Source organism: Molothrus aeneus, chromosome 21, assembly GCF_037042795.1.
Source record: "Molothrus aeneus isolate 106 chromosome 21, BPBGC_Maene_1.0, whole genome shotgun sequence".
Taxonomy (NCBI): domain Eukaryota; kingdom Metazoa; phylum Chordata; class Aves; order Passeriformes; family Icteridae; genus Molothrus; species Molothrus aeneus.
The window spans coordinates 836,848-859,126 of NC_089666.1; the positions used below are offsets into that span (position 1 = coordinate 836,848).

The following is a 22,279-nucleotide window of genomic DNA, read 5'->3' on the forward strand; positions in this document are numbered from 1 at the left end:
GTTTGGGTTGGAAGGGACTTTAAAGATTACCCAGTCCCACCCCCTGCCATGGCCAGGGCCACCTTCCACTAGCACAGGTTGCTCCAAGCCCCATCCAAGCTGGCCTTGAACTTCAACAAGATTTTGACACTCCACTTTCCTGTTTCTTCCAGAATAAAAGGCAGGAAGTTGTAACATTTGAGTATCTCAGATTCCTCATCCAACTTCCCACTTACAGCAGGGCTGCTGCCAACAGTACATAAGCAAAGTCATGGCTTTGGGTAGACAGTTGTTGGTTATCTCCAAAGGCAGAACTCTCCCCATGTCCCACTGACTTGTCCCAGATCTGCACCACCCTCCTAGGGAGGGAACTTCTGATGGCCAACCTGACCCTCCCAAGCTATGATTTATGCCCATTGCTCTTCATTTGACTAAGTTTCAAAGGTTCTAGCCCAGAGATGTGTTAGATCAGCCTGAATACCAGTTCAAATCCCAGAATCCCAGAATCTGGTTTGTGCTGGAGGGACCTTAAAGCTCAGCTCATTCTACTCCCTCTCATGGGCAGGGACATCTTCCACTAGACCAGGCTGCTCCAAGCTCTGTCCAGCCTGGCCTGGGACACTTCTAGGGATGGGAATTTTCCTCTAATTCAGTCCTGGCTTTAGCTAAAACACCTTTCAGGAAGAGAATTAGTCTTGAGCCATCAAGAGACAGGCAGCACATCAGGTCTTTGTACATGAGCCTATGTAGATCATTGCCTTTTTTCCCAATGAAATCACTGATTTTCTAAGGAAATACAGGAGACTCTGTCTGTCAGGACAGCAGTAAAACATTTGATTTGGGAAACTGCAAGCTGGAAGTGGTTCTGTGAAGTCTGTCCAGGAACTGCAGAAATGGGAGACCACAATGACCCGAGTGGGGAAGCCTCAGCTGAGCTGAGGTGACTGAGGTCCATGAGAAGCACTTTCATACTTCTTGATGTTTCAAGACCTGGTAGGGTACTTCTTGTGCAGAAAACTGACACAAAAGTGGGAAAAGCAGAAATTTCCTGAGCTTTGGAGCCATCTCACACATGGAGGAGCCTGGACAAAGCCTGTTCCTCTGTGTGACAGAGCAAGCTGGAGGATCTGCTGGGCTGCTGTCCTGAGGTCACTTAAATCCCTGGTTTCATCTTTTGGAGACTTCCCTGGATATGTTTCTGTCACAATTCAGCCTGCTCCTATTAAATATTAAGCCCCGAATGTTTCGGGGTGTGTCCGGCCTGGCTTCGTCTGGCCTCGCTGCTGGACCAAAGGCGGCAGCTGTGGCGTTTTTCACCCCAGAGATGCCTTTGGCCAGCTGGGTGCTGCAGCTGGGCGCTCAGAACAAGTCCAGGCAAAATAGGAACTCAGTTTACCTTTGGTGGAAAAGGTTCAGACAACAGTGAAGAGAAAAGGAGCGGGTTCTGCCGTGGAGCTTAGATCCAGAGTTTATTGTAGCATGGTAGATTTCTGAATGTGGTAACAGCTCCAGACAGACAGAGACAGAACCACGGCAGAGACCGACCCACAGCAGAGACCCCGACCACATGGTCTCGTGTCCTTTTTAAGCCCCGGGGACAGGGGGAGAGGATGGACAGGTGAGGGCCAACCAGGTGTGAGCAGGGGAAGGGCCAGGGGATGTGGACGCTGGGACAAACCAATGAGCCCAGGCCTGGGGGGCATCTGCCAATCACAGGACGCCTTGCTGGAAGGTTTAGATTAATGGACAGCTGCCAGGTAAGAGGGAAAAAGGGCACACCTGAGGGGGTTGGGATAGGTGAGAGGAAATGGGACACACTGCAACACGCTCCCACACTCCAAACCTCCTGAAACCTTGACATCCTCATGGCCGCTTCTCTTCCCCCAGTAAAGTTCCAGACCTTGCCTTCCATGGACCCGTGTCACCATCCTGGTTCCGTCATCTATCTTCTCTCCCTTTCTATTCACCCACAGCTCCCATCTTCACCCTGATGGCCACCAAAATGTGATGTGGCTTTGCTTTTTGCTGCCCTCCTCCCCTCTCTTGTTGCCCCAGCCCGTTGACTTCACTGCATCCCCCAGCCTGCAGCAGCTGGCAGCGAGTGCCCAGGAGGGAACCTGCCGTGCCCAAATCCCTTCTCCTCTGCCCCTGGAGACCATCTGCAGCAGATGGCAGGAGCTTTGTCAGCTGCTGGCTCTTCAGGAGCCTCTTCCCTCTCCTGTGGTGGGCAGTTGGGGATGTTGGCAGAGCAGGGGATGGGCGGCACTGCTGGAGCTTCCCGAGCAGATGCCCTTCCCTGCCCACCACCATCTCTGTGGGCTCCTCCTCCTGCTCACTCCCAGGCTTCCCTGTTGCATAAATTACACCATGAGTTTGAGGATTGTTTTTCCACACCTGCCTGGGGCTTCAGAAACCTATTCTAATGCTGGAGCTGACTTTGGTCAGAAACAACAGTCTGTCCATGATGGATGGGGTGGAAAGTCCCTTCTGCTAAATCAGGGGCTCCCTCAGTGTGCCACCATCCCTGCTCTGTGCTGTGCTGGGAGCTGATGGGATGGCTCCAGGGCTCTCCTTTCCTCCTGTGTTCCAGATGGCTGATTTATGTCTCCTGCTGCCCTTGGCAAACACAGCCCTGGGGCAGTGCCCTGGGGCAGGTGGGGAAGCTGGCAGTTGTTCCAAAGGGGTTACTGCAGCTTTCTGGCTGGGTGTCCTTCAGTCCTTCTTGGGGTCCCTGTGGGAAGGGATGAGTCTCTGTGTGCCCCTGTGCAAGCAGGAAGATGCTCACAGTGCCTGGCCCTCCACAGGCTGGTCCATGGCCATCCCTGCCCTGGCAGGGTGCAGGAGGCAGCTGCATCTCTGGGGCTGGGCAGGGAATGCTCTTCCCAAGAGAAAATGGGATTTCCAAAACTTTCCCTACATAGGGAAACTGGTGGAGTTCACCATGCAAGAGAGCAAGGGAAAAGGTTCAGTCACAAATTAGCAAGACTTAGTGATGCTGCAAGGGCTGGAGCCCCTCCAGAGCCAGGCTGGGACAACTGGGGGGGTTCATCTGGAGAAGAGAAGGCTCCAGGGAGAGCTCAGAGCCCCTTCCAGGGCCTAAAGGGGCTCCAGGAGAGCAGGAGAGGGACTGGGGACAGGGGATGGAGGCACAGGACACAGGGAATGGCTCCCAGTGCCAGAGGGCAGGGATGGATGGGATATTGGGAAGGGATTCTTCCCTGTGAGGCGCTGAGGCCCTGGCACAGGGCCCTGGATCCCTGGCAATGTCCAAGGCCAGGCTGGATGGGGCTGGGAGCAGCCTGGGCTATGGAAGGTGTCCCTGGCCATGGTAGGGGTGGAAAGGTCCCTTCCAACCTGAACCATTCTGTGATTCCATGGATGCTCTGCAGCAGACATCACTCTTTCAAGGACTATAGCTCTAAGCTTTCTATGTTTCAAATTTTGAAGTCACGTTGTTCCTAAGGGCAGTTATCATTGCAATTAATGCAATTAATGACAGCAATTAATTGGCACTTTTTGGGAAAGTATATTTTTATGGAAAATCTGGGGGGCAGGTTGGAGGGGGGAGGGTCTGGCTCCCTCTGTGTTCCTGCTTCCCTGCAGCCTTTTGCTGGGGACATGCCATGATCTGGAGCAGAGGAGTTTTCCACGTGCAGAGGGGTCCAGGAGGTGGGGACACCCTTGGCACCTTGTGACCCCAAAGCAGCTCTGGCAGCAGTGTGGGGAGTGCCAGGAGCCTCTGGAGCAGCTCCTCTGTGTGGGAACAAAGCCCTGCAGGCCGGGTGACACATGCAAATGGGACTGCAAACCCCACTGAACAAAGAGCTCAAACACCGCCAAACCCTCGGCTGCCTGGGCCAAGTCGCTGGGCTTGTGGCATTAGCAACTGCTTTAAAGGCTGTAATCTACACCAAAGCCTGCCTTGATTTAAGTGGGGCTGCAGCCAGGACCAGCTTTGGGCTGCTTTGCCATGTTTTTAAGATTTTCCAGCGTTTGTAGTTACAGACTCAAGGAGCTGCAGGCTGGGCCCACTGGGAAGTTTTCCAGACCCTTGACACAGCGTGGGTACCACTGATGGGGCCACCTCGGAACAAAAACCTCACACACTGTGAAACACCAATTTTCCAAAGCTCCAGCAAGTCCAGGAATATCCCAGACCTGAGAATTTTTACTCCTTTAAGGGCAAATGTTGCTTATTAAAGAGCCCCAGTGCTGCCATTCCTTGCTTTCCTCAGCTTCTGCTGGAGAGAATTGGCTCCAAAAGTGTGTGGCTCCTGAACATGGCATCACAGGGCAGAACTGGGAAAGGAACTGGGGGGACAAATGTTGTAATAGTCCAAGGAATAATGAGCCCTTTCAGCAGGAGGGTCACAGACACACAAGTGCTGGTGGAGGGGCTTCTGGAGGGCCTCATCTCCCATGCAAAGCAGGGTCACCAGGGTCACCATGGAGGGCAGGTGAAGAATCCTCCCTTCTTCCCTTCTTCATCACTGTGAGTGCATTCAGTGCTCGTGCTGGAGGAAGGCATCTGAGTTCAAATGCATTCTCCAGGAGGGCCCATGGTCTGAAAGCCTGTGATGCTTAAATGGCCAGAGGGAGTTTTACCCAGAAAAGCAAAAAATGAGGGAGGTTTTAACCAGAGAAACTGATTTTCAGTTCAATACCTGGATGTGATTGGACTCTGAGCTGAACAGGAGCACAAAAAACAGGATCCTTGGGGTCAGAGGTGGCAGCTGGAGTGGGGACAGTTGGACCATTGTACAGTGACAGTCTGTACTGTCCCACCTGCTGGGGACTGTGTGGGACTGGGGTGCCATGGGGCAGGGAGGGAGGGCTGCTTTGGATTGGGTGTCCTGCAGGTGAGACAGTGGTGAGAGACTTCCAGGTCTCTGGGAATGTGGGGGTCAGTTGTCCTGTCTGTCCCCTCTGCCCATGCTGGAGAAAAAGTGCTCACCCCCACCCCTGTGCCTGCTCTGTGACTGATCACAGCACTGTCCTGGCTGCTGCAGAGCATCACCTCCGGCCTCACTGCACAGGGTGTGGGAACGCTGTCCTGGGGAATGCCCTGCTCTGGACCCACAGGGAATCCTGCTTCCCACATGTTGGAGCTGCCTGGGTCTCCCACTCAGACTGAGTCCCTGGTGAAGGCAGTGAGAGGGGAGTTTGCCTCCTTCCCCCAAGGCTTTCCAAGTCTCCCCCTTCACACAGTGGCAGGACAGTCACAGGCATCCCCTGCCAGATGCTCTGACAGAAATTCTGCCCTGACAGAGCCTTCTCCCCCACATCTCCCCATTCCCTGCCCTGTCCCGTGGCCTCTGGACTGGCTGGTGCCTTGCAGCATCATGGTGCATTTCCCTGCCACTCTCTCTTCAGCCGCGGGTCAGGCAGTTAATCCTGACCCCGATCACAGCCGCTGCTGCACGGGGTAATTGAAAATGCCAGAATTCCCTGCTGACCTTCCTATAATAAAAGCAGTTCCCCCCCCCCACCCTGTCCAGTAACCTGACACTCCAGGGACCGAGATCTGTCAGGAGGGCTCCGAGGAGATGCTGGAAAGCTCCCAGCTGTTCACCTCGCCTTTTCCCCTGGGTGATTTCAAAGTGTTGCCAGGGAGAGGCCACGGGCTGGGCTGGCTTTGCTCTCTCTGAGTCGTGAGTGTTTTCCAGAGCAAATGTTGACTCTGTCTGACATGACATGGGTTAGTGGAATTAAAGTGATCAGAGATAGGGGGTTTGCTGCCTGTAACCTGATTCTCCCAGCTAAGCCAGCAGAGGAATGGATGCTTTGATTTTACCGGGATCTCGACAGCGCTGCCCCACTAGCCAGGAGTAGGGGCTCAGCCTTGGGCCTGGCAGGTGAGGGGGGGCTGGCTGCAGACTGGGAGGAAGATTGCATGGCAGCCTTTTAAATGGTTCTAAAGATGATGAAAGAGAAGCTGTGGAAAGATCCTCGTGTCCCCCCTGCAGGCTGGAGCCACACAGTCCCAGCAGACACTCTCAGAAGATGCTGCCAGCAGAGTCTGAGCCCCTGGGCTGCTCCCTGCAGTGCTGGCCTGGCTGGTGGCAGGGTCTTTTCCCATTTTATTCCCTTTACAGCAGTGGTCCAGCTTCCCAGCCTGCACACTGTGACCTTCCAGGTCACAGCAGCACCAAGGCTGCAAAGTGGCCCTGGAGTGCCATGGACATTTGTGTAGCTGGATGTGGGCTTGGTTTATTGGAGCCAGACTTCCTAAAAAACACTGGCAGTGGTGGTGGCCCAAGAGTCAGGACCTGACACAGAAAATTGGCCTCTGCTATCAAAGTCTATTAGAGAAGGATGCCCTGATGGGTCCTTTGGGATGGGATGAACCAGAATACACTGAATCATAAAATCACCGAATCCCAGACTGGGTTGGGTTGAAAGGGACCTTGAAGATCATTTTATTCCACCCCCTCCCATGGGTAGGGACACCTTCCACTATCCCAGGCTGCTCCAAGCCCCATCCAATCTGGCCTTAGACTCTTCCAGGGGTGAGGCAGATAGAGGTGGGATAGGAGGGAGGTGAGCTCAGGATGTTGAAAAAGCAGGGCTGGGAGAAAGGAACAGCTCCCAGATGGAAGCTCTTGTTGAATAAAAGAGGAAGATGTCCTAGGAGATGTCCTGGGGCTCCTGGAACTGCTCAGAGTAGTGGTGTTGTGGGGATGGCTTAGAGAGACAAACACGTGAGCTGCCTAAGAACTCTCAAATCATCTCAGAGACATAGAAGCAAGGGGGAAAATGGACCTATTTCTTTCTCATTGCCCCAAAACAATTCTTCATTGTGTGATGCCCTCCTGCTGCTATTTGTCAGCTTTCTCCTAATGAATTTCCCTGAGCTTTAGAGAGAGTTTTACCAATTACATGAACTTTGGATGCATCGAGGATCTCTCTCCCCACTCCCAGCAGAACTGGGATGATAGGAAATGCAGGAACAGTCTCCTCCCCTCCCTGAGCTGGGGGGCACAGCCAAAAATACCCCGTGGAAGTGCCCAGGGGCGAGGGAAGAGCAGCTCTGCAGGGCTGAGCTGAGGCAGGGAAATGTCACCTTGGACACACTCAGAGGAATATCAAACCTCAGCCAGGGGATGGATGCTATCTCTGGAGAGATGGATCCTGGGTACTGAACTCAGTTTTGAGGTTTATGTTTGAAAAGGAGATTAACAAAAAATTAGAAAAGGTAGAGGAGGGAGTCATCAGGCTGATAAATGTGTGAAGTGCTCAGGAAGCTACTTGGGAAACAGAAAGGGATCACAGAATCATTGGCTGATTTGTGCTGCAAGGGACCTTAAAGATCTTGCAGTTGCGACACTCCACAGACAAAAAGGAAATATTTTCACTATTTTTCAGCTTGTCCATGATGACAATATTCTTCTTCTAGACTCCTCCTCCATTTAGTTACAAAAGCCAGAAAAGTTTCTGCAGTTGGAAACTGAAGTCCATAAACTTTAACCTGAAAATAAAAGGTGCATTTTAAAAGAGAGCCTGAGGGAAACCTCCCCAGGGGCATGATGGGCTCAGCATCATCTGAAGTCCTCAAAGGAAGCAGGGGGTGTGTCTGTAGCATACTCAGGGGGTCAAACACAAGTGTTTCAGCTATTTTTAGCTCTGCCTGGGTTTGTGCAGATGTTCAGACCTGGGTGTTATGGAGCTTTTCCCAATTCTCTGCTAAATTGCTCTGCTCTTGTGCTGTCTCATCGTGCTGCCCTGGGTTTGGTGTGACCTTCTTCAGGTTTTCCTGTGATTAAAAAGTGATTGTTTCTCCTGGAAAACTCACATTTTTTTCCTTCCTACTTCCATTTCCTTCTTTCCCTTAATACTTTTCATCATTTCCAGCAAGTCCCAAAGAAGCAAATATTTGTATGAAAGTCAGATTCTGGCTATGCCAAGCCTGAGGCTTCATGGTGCAACCAACACCCCCCTTTGTCCCTTCAGGAGATCAGGCAAATCCTTACTCACAGAACCCAAAGCCTCTTGTGGAGGATCAGTGCAGGTTAAGCTGCCTTTGTGTGATGGATCTGTGCCACCTGGGGTTTGGTTTCCTTTAGCACAGGCTGCTGAAGTAGCCTTGAGGTACTGCTCTGGAGCCATGGAGCTCCCTGGTTCCATGCTCAGGGAGGTGTTATCCTCATGTCACAGCATCCTCCGAGAGCAGCTCTGCCACAGGGAGGCCTGGACATGCTTTCAGTCAAAAATGTAAAGCTGTAAAGAGAGATGTGCCTGGATGGGATCGTTAGCAAAAGCTCTTTCAAAAAAAAAAAAAAAAAAGCTCTTTCATAAAGGTGGCTTCAGCTTCATAATCAGGACCCAGACCATCACTTGTGATCTCTTTTTTTTTCCTTTAGAAGATATATTTCAAATTCTGGATGTGCCTCAGTTACAGTGCCTGTGAGGCAGGACATGTGGGGCTCATTTACAGGGATGTGGCAGAGAAGGAATGTGATTTATGACCAAAAATTGGGATTGTATCTAGAGCTAATCAGAAAGGCTAAGAGCTGCTGATACAGAGGGGCTACTGAGGGAAGCCCCATCCTTGGAGGTTTAAAGATTCACCTAATACAGCTTCCCTTCCTTGCTGTGGTGGTGGACCAGAAGCTCTGGGAGTCCCATCCCAGTATCATTCCTGGGATTGGGTGCTCTAGGGAACTGAAGGGGGCAGTGGGAGAGGAGGCCTCAGTCCTGTCAGCCTTCACAGCTCTTCTCTGCTCTGTGTGGAGGCACCTGGGCCTCTTGGGTCATCCTTTTCCTCAGCACAGTCTGTGGAATGGAATGGAATATAGAATATTTCAGTTGGAAACACCTACAACGATCATCTAGTCCAGCTGCTTCACCTAGCCATGGAGAGAGGTCAGAGCAGAACAGCCTGGGCTGTGTGTGTCCTGCTGGTACTGACTCCACACCATGGCTCTGGGACCAAGCCAAGAGCACAGGATGCATTTCCTTGGCTGTTACCCTTTTGTTAGGTGAGAGCATGAGGATGTGTCAGCCCTGCCCTGACACGGGCTAGACCCACCTCGTGGTACCAGAAGGATTGGCCTCTGTGAGGCTGAAGCTGCTACACTAATTCTGGGCAGGTCAGAACCAGCCTGGTGGCTTTGGTGCTTCCCTTGCCAAACCCCACTGGGACCAGACATTTCCTCCCCAGTGGGTATGGGAGCCTTCTGGGAGACAGTCAGTCAAGCAGGACCTAAGATCCCAGCTGTTCCTTAAGGATGCCTTAATGGAAAATATGGTGTGTAGTGGGATTTGAGGCCTGGCTATGTCCACCTTGTGACACTGAGCCAGCCTGGTTTGAAAGGACAATGTCTTGAGATGTCTTCAAATCCCAGAATGATTGGTTGGAGGGGACCTTAAAGCACATCCCATTCCATCCCCTGCCATGGCCAGGGACACCTTCCATAGCCCAGGCTGCTCCCAGCCCCATCCAACCTGGTCTTGGACACTGCCAGGGATCCAGAGGCAGCCACAGCTGCTCTGGGCACCCTGTGCCAGGGCCTGCCCACCCTCACAGGGAGGAATTCCTGCCCAATATCCCATCCATCCCTGCCCTCTGGCAGTGGGAGCCATTCCCTGTGTCCTGTGTCTCCATCTCTTGTCCCCAGTCCCTCTCCAGCTCTCCTGGAGCCCCTTTAGCCCTGCAAGGGGCTCTGAGCTCTCCCTGGAGCCTTCTCCTCTCCAGGCTGAACCCCCCCCAGCTCTCCCAGCCTGGCTCCAGGGCAGAGGGGCTCCAGCCCTTGGAGCATCTCCACAGCCTCCTCTGGACTTGCTCCAACTCCTCCACATCCTTTCTGTGCTGGGACCCCAGGGCTGGAGGGAGAATTGCAGGGGGTTCTCTCCAGAGCCAAGCAGAGGAGCAGAATCCCCTCCCTGGAGCTGCTGCCCACGCCGTGGGATCAGCCCAGGACACAGATGGTGTTCTGCCAGTCCAGCCCTGGCAAAGCTCAGGGGTGATCCCTTCAGGGAGGTGATGGCAATGCAGCTCTGCTGGCAAGACCTGAGCATGGTGGGACCTCCTGAACCCCATCCTTCCCAAGTGTTTCCAGCTCCTGAGCCCAGGCAGTGCTCTGTGTGTGCTGCAGAGCTGTCAGCACCCCCACGCTGATCCTGCAGAGCTGCCCCAGCCACAGAAGTCTGCTCTGCTCCCTGGATTGAGATAAACTGCCAAATGCCCAGCCTGGGCCGGGGGTTGGCTGTGAGCAGTGCTGTGTGGCCATGCAGGGCTCGGGGTGGTGACCACAGAAGTGTCCCTGGCATCCCTCCCGTGCCTCTGCCCCAGAGGGGTCACCGTGTGGGATGTGTTGGCTTTGTACATTAGTGGATTTTCATTAAGCTTGTTTTACACTCCAGTGGTGGTTTTGGTGTGGTTTATTTCTCCAGAAATTCAAGGAAGCCACAGCGCTGCACTGTGAGGAATCTGAGGCCATCTCTGATCAAGAGGATGCAGAAAGTGCCTTTCAAGGACTGCAGTGGTTGGGTTTGCCTCAGTGCCCCAAGGGTGTGGGTTTCATCCCCATATGGACCATTCACTTCAGAGATGGATTAGTGATCTTTGTGGATCCTTTCCAACTCAAAATATTCTGTGAAATCTGTGCAATCAAATGGCATTGAGGCTTAAGGGATTCAGTCAGGAGCAGTGTTTCCATCAGCTATGTAATGAAGGAAGATCTGTTTGTTTTTTGCACTTTTGGGACACACCTACCTCTGGATGCCCCATCGGGATAAATCCACCTCTGTTTACGCCTTCATGGTGACATCACAGGGTGATCAAGGCTCTGAGAGTGGGGACTCTCCATATCTGATCTCCTCTGTGTGTCACAGGGCACAGTCAGCTGCCTGGGCATCGTGTCAGAATACAGCTGAAGCTGTTCCTGCTGACTGCACCTGGGAAAGTCACTCTGAGTCTGGCTGGCTCCTCTAAACTGGTTTCAAGCTCTTATATCCAGTGCCAGCCCATCCCTGATTCACAGGCCTGGGAGCCTCTCTGTGCACCCCAGGCCCTCACCTGGCATAAAGGGTGTGACAAAGGACTATGTTTTGTGGCACTGCAGAGTGCTGTGCTCTGTTAGCAAAAAGTCCAGGAGAGAGATTGATTGTTTCCATCTGCTCAGCAGTCTCAGGGCCACACCTGGGCTCCTGCGTCCTCTGGGGCTCCCAGTATCACACTCATGGACAAACTGGAGCAGTCCAGCAGGACAAGGAGGTTACCCTGAGGCTGGGGCTGGAGCATCAGAGGTGAGGGCAGCTGAGAGCTGGGTCTGATCAGCCTGGAGAGGAGGAGGCTGAGGGGCATTGAGGGGGAGAAGGGTGGCAACATCCACAAGGCACAACCAGCAAAATCCCAGTGGAATGTGAGGGAAAGTTTCTGCTCCTAAGAGCAAGGCAGCTGGGGGCTGCTGCTCAGAGCCTGTGGGAGCCCCATCCATAGGGATCACTAGGTCTCATCTGGACACAGTCCTGAGCAAAATTATTTGATTTTGAGATTACTCTGCCAGCCTGTGGGACCAGAAACATCCAGAGGTCACTTCTGAGCTGGGCCTTGCTGTGATTTCATTGCTGTGCACTCCCCTGGTGTCCGTGATAAGAGCAGCAGTTACTGAGGACATGCACTGGGGAGGTTCCTGCTCTTCCAGAGCCCCTCCCTTGCCCCAGGTGCAGGAAAGGCACTGAGGTTGCTGTAGTCATTCATCCCCCTGCCTCCTCCCACCATGCAACACATTTGCCTCATGTTTGATGAGCCCCACCTCATTCATTTGGGTTTTTTGCTGAGCCAAACAAGAGCAGGTTCACCAGGTACCAGCAGCACATGAGTCTCACACGTCCTGCTGTTGCTGTTGTCTGGTACATCTCCCTCAGGAGAGGCAGGAGATGCCTTGGAGAGGTCCTGTACTCCCAGGCTGGGGTGCAGTGCATGGAACTGGAAGAACATCCCAGAGACCTCACTCCTACCAGGAGGAACCTGGAGCTGAGGAGCTTCTCCAGCTGCAAGGCCACTGAACCTGTGCCTGAATCATGGGATGTTGCCACATCCTGGTGTTGTGGTGGGACAGCTCTGGCTGTACATGGCCCCTGTCCTGGAAAAGCCCAGTGTGTAAATGTGGGATCAGTTCCCAGAGCAGCTGGCAGAGACACTGTGGGCTGTGTGCTTCCCTCAGTCCGGTGCCATCCCTGCCACAGGACATCTGCAGCACATCTTCCTTCCGAGCCTGGTCTCTAGAGACAGAGATGTTTGTCTTGAAAATTGCAAATGTCCTACAGAATCTGTTTGAACAAGGAAGCAGTGAGCTCTGGCAAGAGCTGACAGGCTCCAGAAACATTACCTGTGTTTTATCTTCACGCCAGCGTGAGAAACTCTTCCCAGGAGTTTGGAAAGATGTGGCCTGAAGCAGTGGGACAGGGATGTTAGGGTGGGAGGGGGGCAGTGCCATGGAGTGAGGGGAGGGCTGAGGTGACACAGAGGGTTTCTGACTGTTGGGTAATGGGGCTTTGCTCAAGCAGAAATGGATGGAAGGAGTGGCCTCAGGATCTGTTGGAATCATGGCGTGGTTTGGGTTGGAAGGGCCTTTAAAGATTATCTCGTCCCCCCCCTGCCATGGGCTGGGACACCTTCCACTAGACCAGGTTGCTCCAAGCCCCATCCAGCCTGGCCTGGGACACTTCCAGGGATGAAGTTCTCTGCTGTCCTTCTAGTTTTGTTCTCCTGGACAAAACTGGAGCTCAATAACACTGCTGAGGCTAATCCACATCACACCTTCCTTCAGGAGTGGGGGAACCCAGGCAGGTGAAGGAAAATGGTGCAGCAGTGTGGTGCAGGTCTTGTGTTAGCCAAACCCAGCCCCTTGGCACCCAGACATTGAGCATCCTGGGAACTGCGGTGCTCTGAGTCAGAAAAGCAGCAGTGAAGAGGCAGACGGCGGACCAGAAAAATGGCTTTTGTTGGTGTGTTGGAGAGGAGTTGCTCAGTGGTAATTTATTGTGATGTGCAGGAACATGCTGGGGCCATGCTTGTCCAAGCACTGCGGTCCTGCCACTGCAACCCCAACTGGCACAGCTCCTGTCACTGCCCCTGATGCCAAGAGGAGCCAGCCTAGAGATGGGTGAGAGGTGCCTTCCTCTGGGTGCTGCTCCTCCAGGCTGTTTCTCAGAGCTGCCAAATGAGTTGTTCTTCCATGAAATATTGTAAGGGTTGGACTTGGGAAAAGCCCATCTGAGTGCAAACCACTCTGCATCCATTTGGCCTGGCATGCAAGTGATGGGAAAACTTTCATGCTACCACTCTCCAGTCCTCTCCTAGCCCTGAGGCTTCTCCTGTGCCCTGCAGCTGCTGCAGTGGTGAGCCTGTGCTGGCAGCTGTGCCAAGGCTAACGCTGACTGCAGCTCAAGCTCTGTCTCCAGGGCTGGGCTGGCACTAGGGGAAGTCTGGGGTAGCCCTGCACTGAGGTGGATGTGCTGGCAGTGCCAGCAGCAGGCTGGGCACGGGGAGGGCTCCTCTCACTGCTCTGGGATGCGGGGAGAGGAGCCAGCACAGGCAGCTGTGGGTGTCTGCCCTGCAGCAGGGCTGTGAAATAGGGGTGTCAGCTGTCAGCACCTGGAATCAAAGAATATCCCCACTTGGAATGGGCCCACAGGGATCATCGAGTCCCACTCCTGGCCCTGCACAGACACCCCACCAATCCCACCTGTGCATCCCTGAGAGCATTGTCTGAGCACTCCTGGAGCTCTGGCAGCCTTGGGGCTGTGCCCATTCCCTGGGGAGCCTGGGCAGTGCCTGCACCCTCTGGGGGAAGAACCTTTCCCTGATATCCAACCTAAACCCCCTGGCAGAGCTCCAGCCATTCCCTGGGAGCTGTCCCTGCTCACAGAGCAGAGATGGGAGCTGCCCTCAGGAGAAGCTGCAGGCTCCGAGGAGTTTCCTGCCCCTCAGGACTGAGGCAGCCCGGGCTGTTGGCTCACCCCGCTCTCCAGCCAGCCGGGCCGGGGCCGCTCGGGCTTTCCCAGGGTCTCCCCGCTCCGCTCCCTGCCCGTGGGCCTGTCCAGCCCAGCTCCCCGCTCCGCTCCCTGCCCGTGGGCCTGTCCAGCCCAGCTCCCCGCTCCGCTCCCTGCCCGTGGGTCTGTCCAGCCCAGCTCCCCGCTCCGCTCCCTGCCCGTGGGCCTGTCCAGCCCAGCTCCCCGCTCCGGTCCGTGCCCCGTGGGTCTGTCCAGCCCAGCTCCCCGCTCCGCTCCCTGCCCGTGGGGCTGCCAGCCCAGCTCCCCGCTCCGCTCCCTGCCCGTGGGCCTGTCCAGCCCAGCTCCCCGCTCCGCTCCCTGCCCGTGGGCCTGTCCAGCCCAGCTCCCCGCTCCGGTCCGTGCCCGTGGGGCTGCCAGCCCAGCTCCCCGCTCCGGTCCGTGCCCGTGGGCCTGTCCAGCCCAGCTCCCCGCTCCGGTCCGTGCCCGTGGGCCTGTCCAGCCCAGCTCCCCGCTCCGGTCCGTGCCCGTGGGGCTGCCAGCCCAGCTCCCCGCTCCGGTCCGTGCCCGTGGGCCTGTCCAGCCCAGCTCCCCGCTCCGGTCCGTGCCCCGTGGGTCTGTCCAGCCCAGCTCCCCGCTCCGCTCCCTGCCCGTGGCGCTGCCAGCCCAGCTCCCCGCTCCGCTCCCTGCCCGTGGCGCTGCCAGCCCAGCTCCCGGGGCGGCTTTCCCGGCCGAGGGTCCCGGCAGCGGGAGCGGCCCGGGTGTGTGCGGCCGGCAGGGCCCTTTGTGCACGCTGCGAGGAGCGGGGGCCGGCCCGGGTGCTCTCCATTGTCAGCGTGTCAGGTCAGCTTTGTGCTGCCTGCTCAGCGCTGGATGCGCCTCCCGTGATTGGCATGTGCAGCCCCAGCCTGCCCAGGCCTTGGGAAGCTGCTCTGTGCGAATGGAAAAGTAAAAACCACCCATTTCCCCATGGCAGGCAGGGAGGAGTGCATGCTGTGGGGCTGGTGGGGCTCTTTGCGGTGGAACAGTGCTGTGCCTCCTCCAGCGTGGGCTCCTTTTGCCATTTTCCTGCTTGAGGCACTGTCCTACATGTTTTCTAACTTCCAATTCAGCAGAACCATTTTTTTCCCCTCACTGCTCTCTACAAACAGCAGAATCCAGGATCTCCTGACTGCTGCACAGCTCTCCCAGGGCAGGAGGTGAATTCCAAAGCTCCAAAGAGCAATAACCCTCCTGCCCACCTCCTGCCAGGGTGAGGGTCCTACCTGTGCAGGTGTCTGACTGTCTGTCCCCCCCTCTCTCTCTTCCAGCCCCTTCTGCCGTGTCCATCATGCACCAGGTGAGCCGCACTGTGGACAGCATCACCCTGTCCTGGTCCCAGCCCGACCAGCCCAATGGAGTCATCCTGGACTATGAGCTGCAGTACTACGAGAAGGTACTGAGGGACCTTCATGGGGGTCACCCACAGCTTTTGGGGAGAGGAGGGGTGCAGACTTTGTTTAAGGGTGCACAGTGGTTGTTCAGTAGGAAACTTCTCTTGCTGCATTTGGTCACGTGGGTGACGGTGGCCATCAATCCTTGGGGTCCAGTGATGGTTCCATTGGCCCAAGTGTAGAAAATCCACTGGTCATTCAGGAGCTTCTCCTGTCACCTCCACAGAACTGGTGGCAAGTGGACCCATTGCAGGGAGAGCAGGGTAGCCAGGGTCTATTTTTCCTTTTTGTGTACTGTGGCATCAGTAGGAAATGGGAATGACAGGGAACATCCAGTCCCAGGCTGGAAAACACTCAGTGGGTGTCCAGTCCTGGAGATTTTCTGGAGTGCTGTCCATGGGTGCATCTACACCAAAGGTGAGTTTGGCATCCCTTCAGCATCCTGAACCCAGATGTTGTACAGGGAGAAGGTGTCCCATGCTCCCATGGAGGGTTCATGCTGCACTATGGAGTCAGTGTGAAGGGGTCCTGCAGCTCTGGCCCTGCCATCCCTGAGGAACCTGCTCCTTCCATAACCTCCCTGTCCAGGCAGACAGGGGAATTTCATCTGGACTGTGCCAGGGTGTCCATCCCACCAGTGGCTGCTTAGAGACCTGAGGACCACGTGGAGATTGGTCCCAGGACCTGCCAGGCCCTGCCAGGCTGAACTTCATCTGTGCAGCCCAGGGGAGATGGGGAGCAGGAGACTTCTCCTTCCAGGAATCTGCCCCCTTGCACAAGAGCTTATAAACTATACATTATAAATTGCAAACTAACTAATTAAAAAGCTTTATGATTAAATGGAACTGAAAATATTTTTCCCAGCAGTTGCCGGAAGAAATGATTAATCCCCCCCACTGCCTGTGACCTATTTTCTCATCACCAAGAGCCAGAGGGAGAATGGGGAGGAGGGGGGGCTCCTTTGTAAGCTGTTAAATAGGTCCTGACCTATATTGCATAAATCACAGCCATTTATTTTGACCCTTGGAAATTATCCCAGAATACGTGGCAGAATGGATGAGTAGATAACAAGACAGATCTGGGAAGCAAGAGGGGTCCTTTCCCTGGGGACCCTCAGTGTAGAGGCAGAAGATCTCAGGGAGTGCATTCTCCTCCTCTTACTTTATCTTAGTCTCTCACCCTCTTTCTTTCTTCCCTCTCCTCTGTTTTCTGAGGGAGGCTGTAAATAAAGGGAATTTTTGTCTAAAAAACAGTGCTGCTGGTGATGGCCAGTCTTTGCAGGCCGGCACATCTGCCTGTCCCATTGTCAGAGTTAGGGCACAGCATGTCTCTGATGATGGGGACAAGTGGCCCCATTCTCAGGCAGTGCTGTTCATGGAGCACTAAGCCTGGCACAGAGGGCAGAGCTGGGCTGAGGTTCTCCCTGTCCTGGTTTCAGAGAACCATGGAAGCATCCCAGAATGATTTGGGTTGGAAGGGACCTTAAAGCTCATCCAGTGCCACCCCCTGCCATGGCCAGGGCCACCTGCCACTGTCCCAGGTTGCTCCAAGCCCCATCCATCCTGGCCTTGGACACTTCCAGGGATCCAGGGGCAGCCACAGCCGCTCTGGGCACCCTGTGCCAGGGCTTTGGCCCTGCCACGCTCCTCTCCTGCTTCCCATCAATCCAGCAGTTGGATGTGGTGTGTGACACATTCCAGGTGTGTTCTCACTGCACTGCCAGTCTGTGCAGAGGTGATTTCCTTCCAAATATTTCATTAAAAACTGTCCCATGTGCTTCTGAATGCTCAGCAAAGGTCGCTGGAGCTGGTTAAGTTTTTTCTGGTGGAGTTTTTTTCCCCCAGTAGAAAATTATATTTTATTTTCGTGCAAACAACTCAAATGAAGAAAAGCACCATACACATTGTGTATAAAAAGCACCTTGACTCTTCATTTTTAATGGATTCTCTTCTATATACAGACATTAAATTAAAAAAATAGAAGAATTTATTTTAGCATTGACAGAAAAGCACAGTTCACAATACCTGAAACAAAGGTGTGTTTTTGTTTCCCTTTCACAGATTATTTATAACACTGCTATTCTTAGATGCCATTAAAAATGCCTGTACAAAGGCAACATTATGAGTTTCTTTCACATGAAGTTGGAGCAAATCTGTGCAGATTGTTGCACAAACACTGCCTGACGTGGCTGCTCTCTGGAGCCCTCACTTTAATGTGTTGTTTTTTCACTTCCAAGAGGTACCTGCCAGTGTTGGTCTTATTTAAAAAGTCTGTATTGTCTTCATTTAAAAAGGGCGTAGCAGTTTTTATCCAAAGTTGCCAAACTCATCCTGCAGTGTGGGAACTGGAGACCCACTGCAGTGTCAGACACAGCAAAGAGCAATTAGCCCTCCTCATTATGCAAAATGATTGGGTTTGATGATGCTAAAAGTCACCCATTTTGTAATTGTTTGAAGACATTCAGCCCAATTTGGTCACCAGTGCAGGACTTTAGGAGGCAAAGGAGCCCTTTGATGTCTCCAGCCAGTGCTGGAGTAGGGGCATGGGCTGGCTGGGGCATGAAGGGTGAGGGAGAGGACCTGTTGTGGTGGTTTGACAGGAAATGTGTTTTTTGGGATGCTGTGTTTTTGGCCAATGGATATTCAGACTTTAATATTGGCATTTAACCTGGCCATTTAGGACATGGATCCGCCTCTGAGAACACGGGGTTAAAAGCAGAGCTCTCCACTAGGAGGGTCCTTTTGGGTTTCCGGCGGGAAAGAGTTCGGGTCTCTCCCCCGGCCCAGCTGCTGGCTGGGCAGGGAGAGGGGAAAGCCATGTGGCCAGGAGAGGTAGGCCTGAGCCCGGGGGTGGAAGGGTGGAAGAGAGAGAGAGAGAGACACCGGGAGCCATCGGGCAGCCCCCCTGAGTGACACAGAAACACACGAGGCTTCGACTGTGTTTCCAGGGGAAGCCCATGGTACAAGAAGGACTCCTCTCCTCTTGATGAACTGAGGATTGATTGTCTAAAAGGTGCTGCTGGACCGAGAGTTGGTGATTTGAGGAACAAATGTATTGTGTTGGAAATTTGGTGGGGGGAGGAGGAAATGCATTTGTGAGGTTTTCATTTTCCTGTGTGTGTTCCTTTTTATTTGTAGTTGTAGAGTAGTTAATAAAGTTCTGGGTTTTTTTTCCTAAGTAGGAGCCTGCTTTGCTTATTCCTGGTCACATCTCACAGCAGCTACCAGGGAGAATGTATCTTCATGGGGGCACTGGCATTGTGCCAGTGTCAAACCATGACACCTGTGAAGGTGGATGTGGAAGTGGAGGTAGAAGCAGAGCTCTCCTGGTGCCCAGTAGCTTCTGGCCAGAGCCCAGCACCCCAGGACAGGGTGTCCCCAGGACTTGGCCCATGGATGCTGGAGGTGCTGCTGCCAGGCTGACTCAGGGGACATCCCTGCCCATGTCAGGGGGTTGGAAAAAGATGGACTTTAAGGTCCCTTCCAACCCAAACCATCCTGGGGTTCAATGATTCTCTGACTTTTCAGAATCTGTCCTGCAGTGCAGGACACCAGAATCCCTGAGCCTGGAGCCAGAGCTGCTGCCTGGTGTTTCTGTGTTTCTCATCTATTGTGAGGTGGGGCTGCCCCTTCACCCAGTGCTGCCCAAACCCTTGGAGGGGTCTCTGTCCCAAGAAAACTGTGAGTTCAAGGACATGGAGAGGAAACCCTGCCAGGAAGCCCTGGGATAGCCCACCTGCAGTCCCAGTCCCTGCCCAGGGCCCCACTGGGACTGGGCACTGTCCAGGACTCAGTGGCTTGGGAGAGGTATTCAAACACTCAGAGAATAATTAAAGCTGGAAAAGCCCTCCAAGATCAGTCAGCCCAACCTTCACCAAGCTACATTGCCAAGTGCAGCATCTCATTTTTTGACCACTTCCAGGTATAGGGACTCCACAACTGCCCTGGGCAGCCTGTGCCAATGCCTGAAAACCCTTCTAATGAAGAAATGTTTCCTTATATCTACTTGCACTTCCCTTGGCACAACTTGAGGCCATTTCTCCTTGTCCCATTTGATGGGATACCTGGCTGGGGGCACAAATCTTCTTGGGCTGCCCCCACAAGTGGTGGATCCCTATGGGTGTCCAGGTGCTGTGGATGCCACAGATGCAGCCCCAGTGTGGCTGGCAGGACCCTGCTCCCACACGTGGGCATCCCAAAATGCAGCTGTGTGATGGTTTGGCACCAGGCCCTGGCATGGCTCTGTCCTGCTGTGTTTGCCCCCAGGGCCATGGCAGATGTCACTGTGCAGGCTCATAGGAACTCTGCCAAATTCAGTCAGTTGACATTTTTTTCTTGGCTTTTTCACTTTCAATTTTCTTTTTTTTTATAAATGCAACTTTTTAGAAGCAATTTTTGTAAATCCTTTGGGTGTCTCGCAGCCTACCCATGTTTCAAGAGACTCTTTCTTTGTTGATCAGACTTTGTTTTCAGCTTCAGCTTGACTCATGGGAGGGAGAATCAGATGAGGACTCAAAATCAAACCAGTGTGTTATTTTGAATTAGGATCTCCGAACTCAAAAGAAAATCAGCAGGGAAAAAACTCCCAAACACCACAAACCTCTGCTTGGACTTGGGCTTTAAATCAGCTGGGATGCACTTGGCTGGAGGAGCCCAGAGAGGTGAAAGGGGAGAAGTGTTTGAGGTGAATGTGCAGGTTCTGAAGAAGTGATGCCAAGGAGGAAGAACAAGTTTGATAAGGGAGGGTGGAGAGGTGTAAATGGTTTTTCCTTGTGGTCTGGGTTTAGAGGAGAGCACATCACAAGCACACCTTCCTCAGCCAGGCAGACATCAATTTCCCAGGCTATCAACCACCTTGTAGGCTTGGCCATTACATTCCATTTAAAGTCCTCCAGGAGCAGGGATGAAGTTCTCCAAAAGAGTTGGACAAATGATTTTTAAACAACTGTGTTGTTAGTGCCCTCCAAGGGCCTGGGAGGATTCAGCCAAGCCCTTGAGTTCTAAAACTGTAAACATTTCCTGACCTATTTCTCTCCTCGCCTGCCTGGGAAAGGTCCAAGGGAGTGCTGAGCCTGATCAGACAAACGAGGCCATGGGTTTTCTGTGTGCTCATCTTTCCTTGGGGTGTGTGTATCTGTACTTGAGCTTCTCACTGTCATCAGTCTAATTACCAGAGACCCCAGTGACCATCAAGAACCTTCAGCACCAAGTCCAGATGCATAAAACAGATATTGTAGTTTTTAGAAGGGAAAAGTGTTCCTGAACAGGGTTAATAGTTGAGATCTCCCAGGTGTTTCACAGAATCTTAGGATGGTTGGGCTGGAAGGGACTCAAAGCCCATCTCATTCCACCTCTGCCATGGGCAGGGACACCTTCCATAGCCCAGGCTGCTCCAAACCCCATCCAGCCTGGCCTTGCACACTGACAGGAATCCAGGGGCAGCCACAGATGCTCTGGGCACCCTGTGCCAGGGCCTCATTACAGAGAGAAATTTCTCTGCAATATCTCATCTAGCCCTGCTCTCCTTCAGTCTAAAGCGATTCCTCCTTCTCATATTCCTCCATGCCCCTACCTGTAACACAGAGCTCCCCTGCACTCCCTGCAGAGGGATTTGCCATCAGCATCTCCACTCCTTGGGTTTGGCCACACACTTGAAGAAACACATTCCTGACAGGCCCCTGTCTTACCACCAACCACACCAGAGCACTGCTCAACCAACAGCTTGAGACACGAAATTCACTCCATTCAAGGCCAGGTTGGATGGTGTGGCGAGGCCCTGGCACAGGCTGCCCAGAGAACCTGTGGCTGCCTCATCCCTGGAAGCATCCAAGGCCAGGCTGGACACTTTGCCTAGTGGAAGGTGTCCCTGCCTGTGGCAGGGGGTGGAACTGGATGAGCTTTAAGGTCCCCTTCCATCTGAAGCTGTTGCATGATTCTATGACCACAAGATCCCTGACAGGAAGGTACAGCCAGGTGAGTGTCAGTCTCTTCCTCTGGGGAAAAAGCAGCAGGACAAGAGGACATAGTCTCAAGCTGTGCCAGGGGAGGTTCAGGTTGGACAGCAGGAAGAATTTCTTTCTTCATGGAAAGGGTGCTCAGACATTAGAAGGGGCTGCCCAAGGAGGTTGTGGAGCCACCATCCCAGAGGTGTTCAGGAAATACTGGACATGGCACTCAGTGCTCTGGGCTGGTGAAGGGTGGGCATCAGTCAAAGGTTGGACTTGATTTTGAAGGACTTTTCTGATCTTAATGATTCTGTGATTCTGTGGGATCTTCCTTCTGCCTGATTGCCCCTTCATTACCCTCTGTCCATCAGCACTCCACTGCAGAAGTTGGTGAGGAGGTGCTTTCTCTTTTCTGGGAGTTTCACACTGACCTCTTGTTCCCATGGGAAAAGCAGAAATGTCTCCATGCCTTCATCTCCATCTCCATGTCATTTCAGAGCTGGGACAGAGATCAGTCCCTTGGTCACACCCTCAGTCACACTTAGGGAGTTCCCCAAACCTCATGTCTCACTTTCTGCCAGTCCCTGCCAGAGTCTCGCAAGGTGACCCCTCCTCACTGAGGGTGCAGGGATGTCCTGTGCAGTGACTTGAAGTCAGGGACTCACTGGGAACTTGCCAGCTTTTGAGCTGCTGCTCCTCTGTTGCATCTGGTGATCTGCCAGGGCAGCCTGACCTGCCAGAGCCGGGGTGCAGCCAGGATGGATGAGCACCTTCAGTGTCACTACAGCCACTGGATTCCAAAATCTGTGCCTGCACCTCCTTTTCTTGGGTGCTTGCTCACAGCTGGGCTTTCCTATGAGCTCTTTGTTTTCCAGAAGCATTGTGCTTTTGGCATTGCTGTTTTGCTCTGACTTTTGGGACTTCATGGCAGCCAGGCTCCCAGCCACTTTCTCTGGCCGTATTCAGG

General features: G+C 53.6%; 1 protein-coding gene across 4 annotated transcripts in view; it reads left to right on the forward strand.

Annotated features, from left to right (window-relative positions):
- EPHB2 (EPH receptor B2) overlaps positions 1 to 22,279 on the forward strand; it is a 134,113-nt gene that overhangs the window by 93,059 nt on the left and 18,775 nt on the right. For all 4 annotated transcript variants that reach the window (XM_066563799.1, XM_066563797.1, XM_066563798.1 and 1 more), the window contains exon 6: positions 15,246 to 15,370. In XM_066563799.1, coding sequence (XP_066419896.1) covers positions 15,246 to 15,370 — 125 coding nt within the window. The remainder of the gene's footprint in view (positions 1 to 15,245; positions 15,371 to 22,279) is intronic.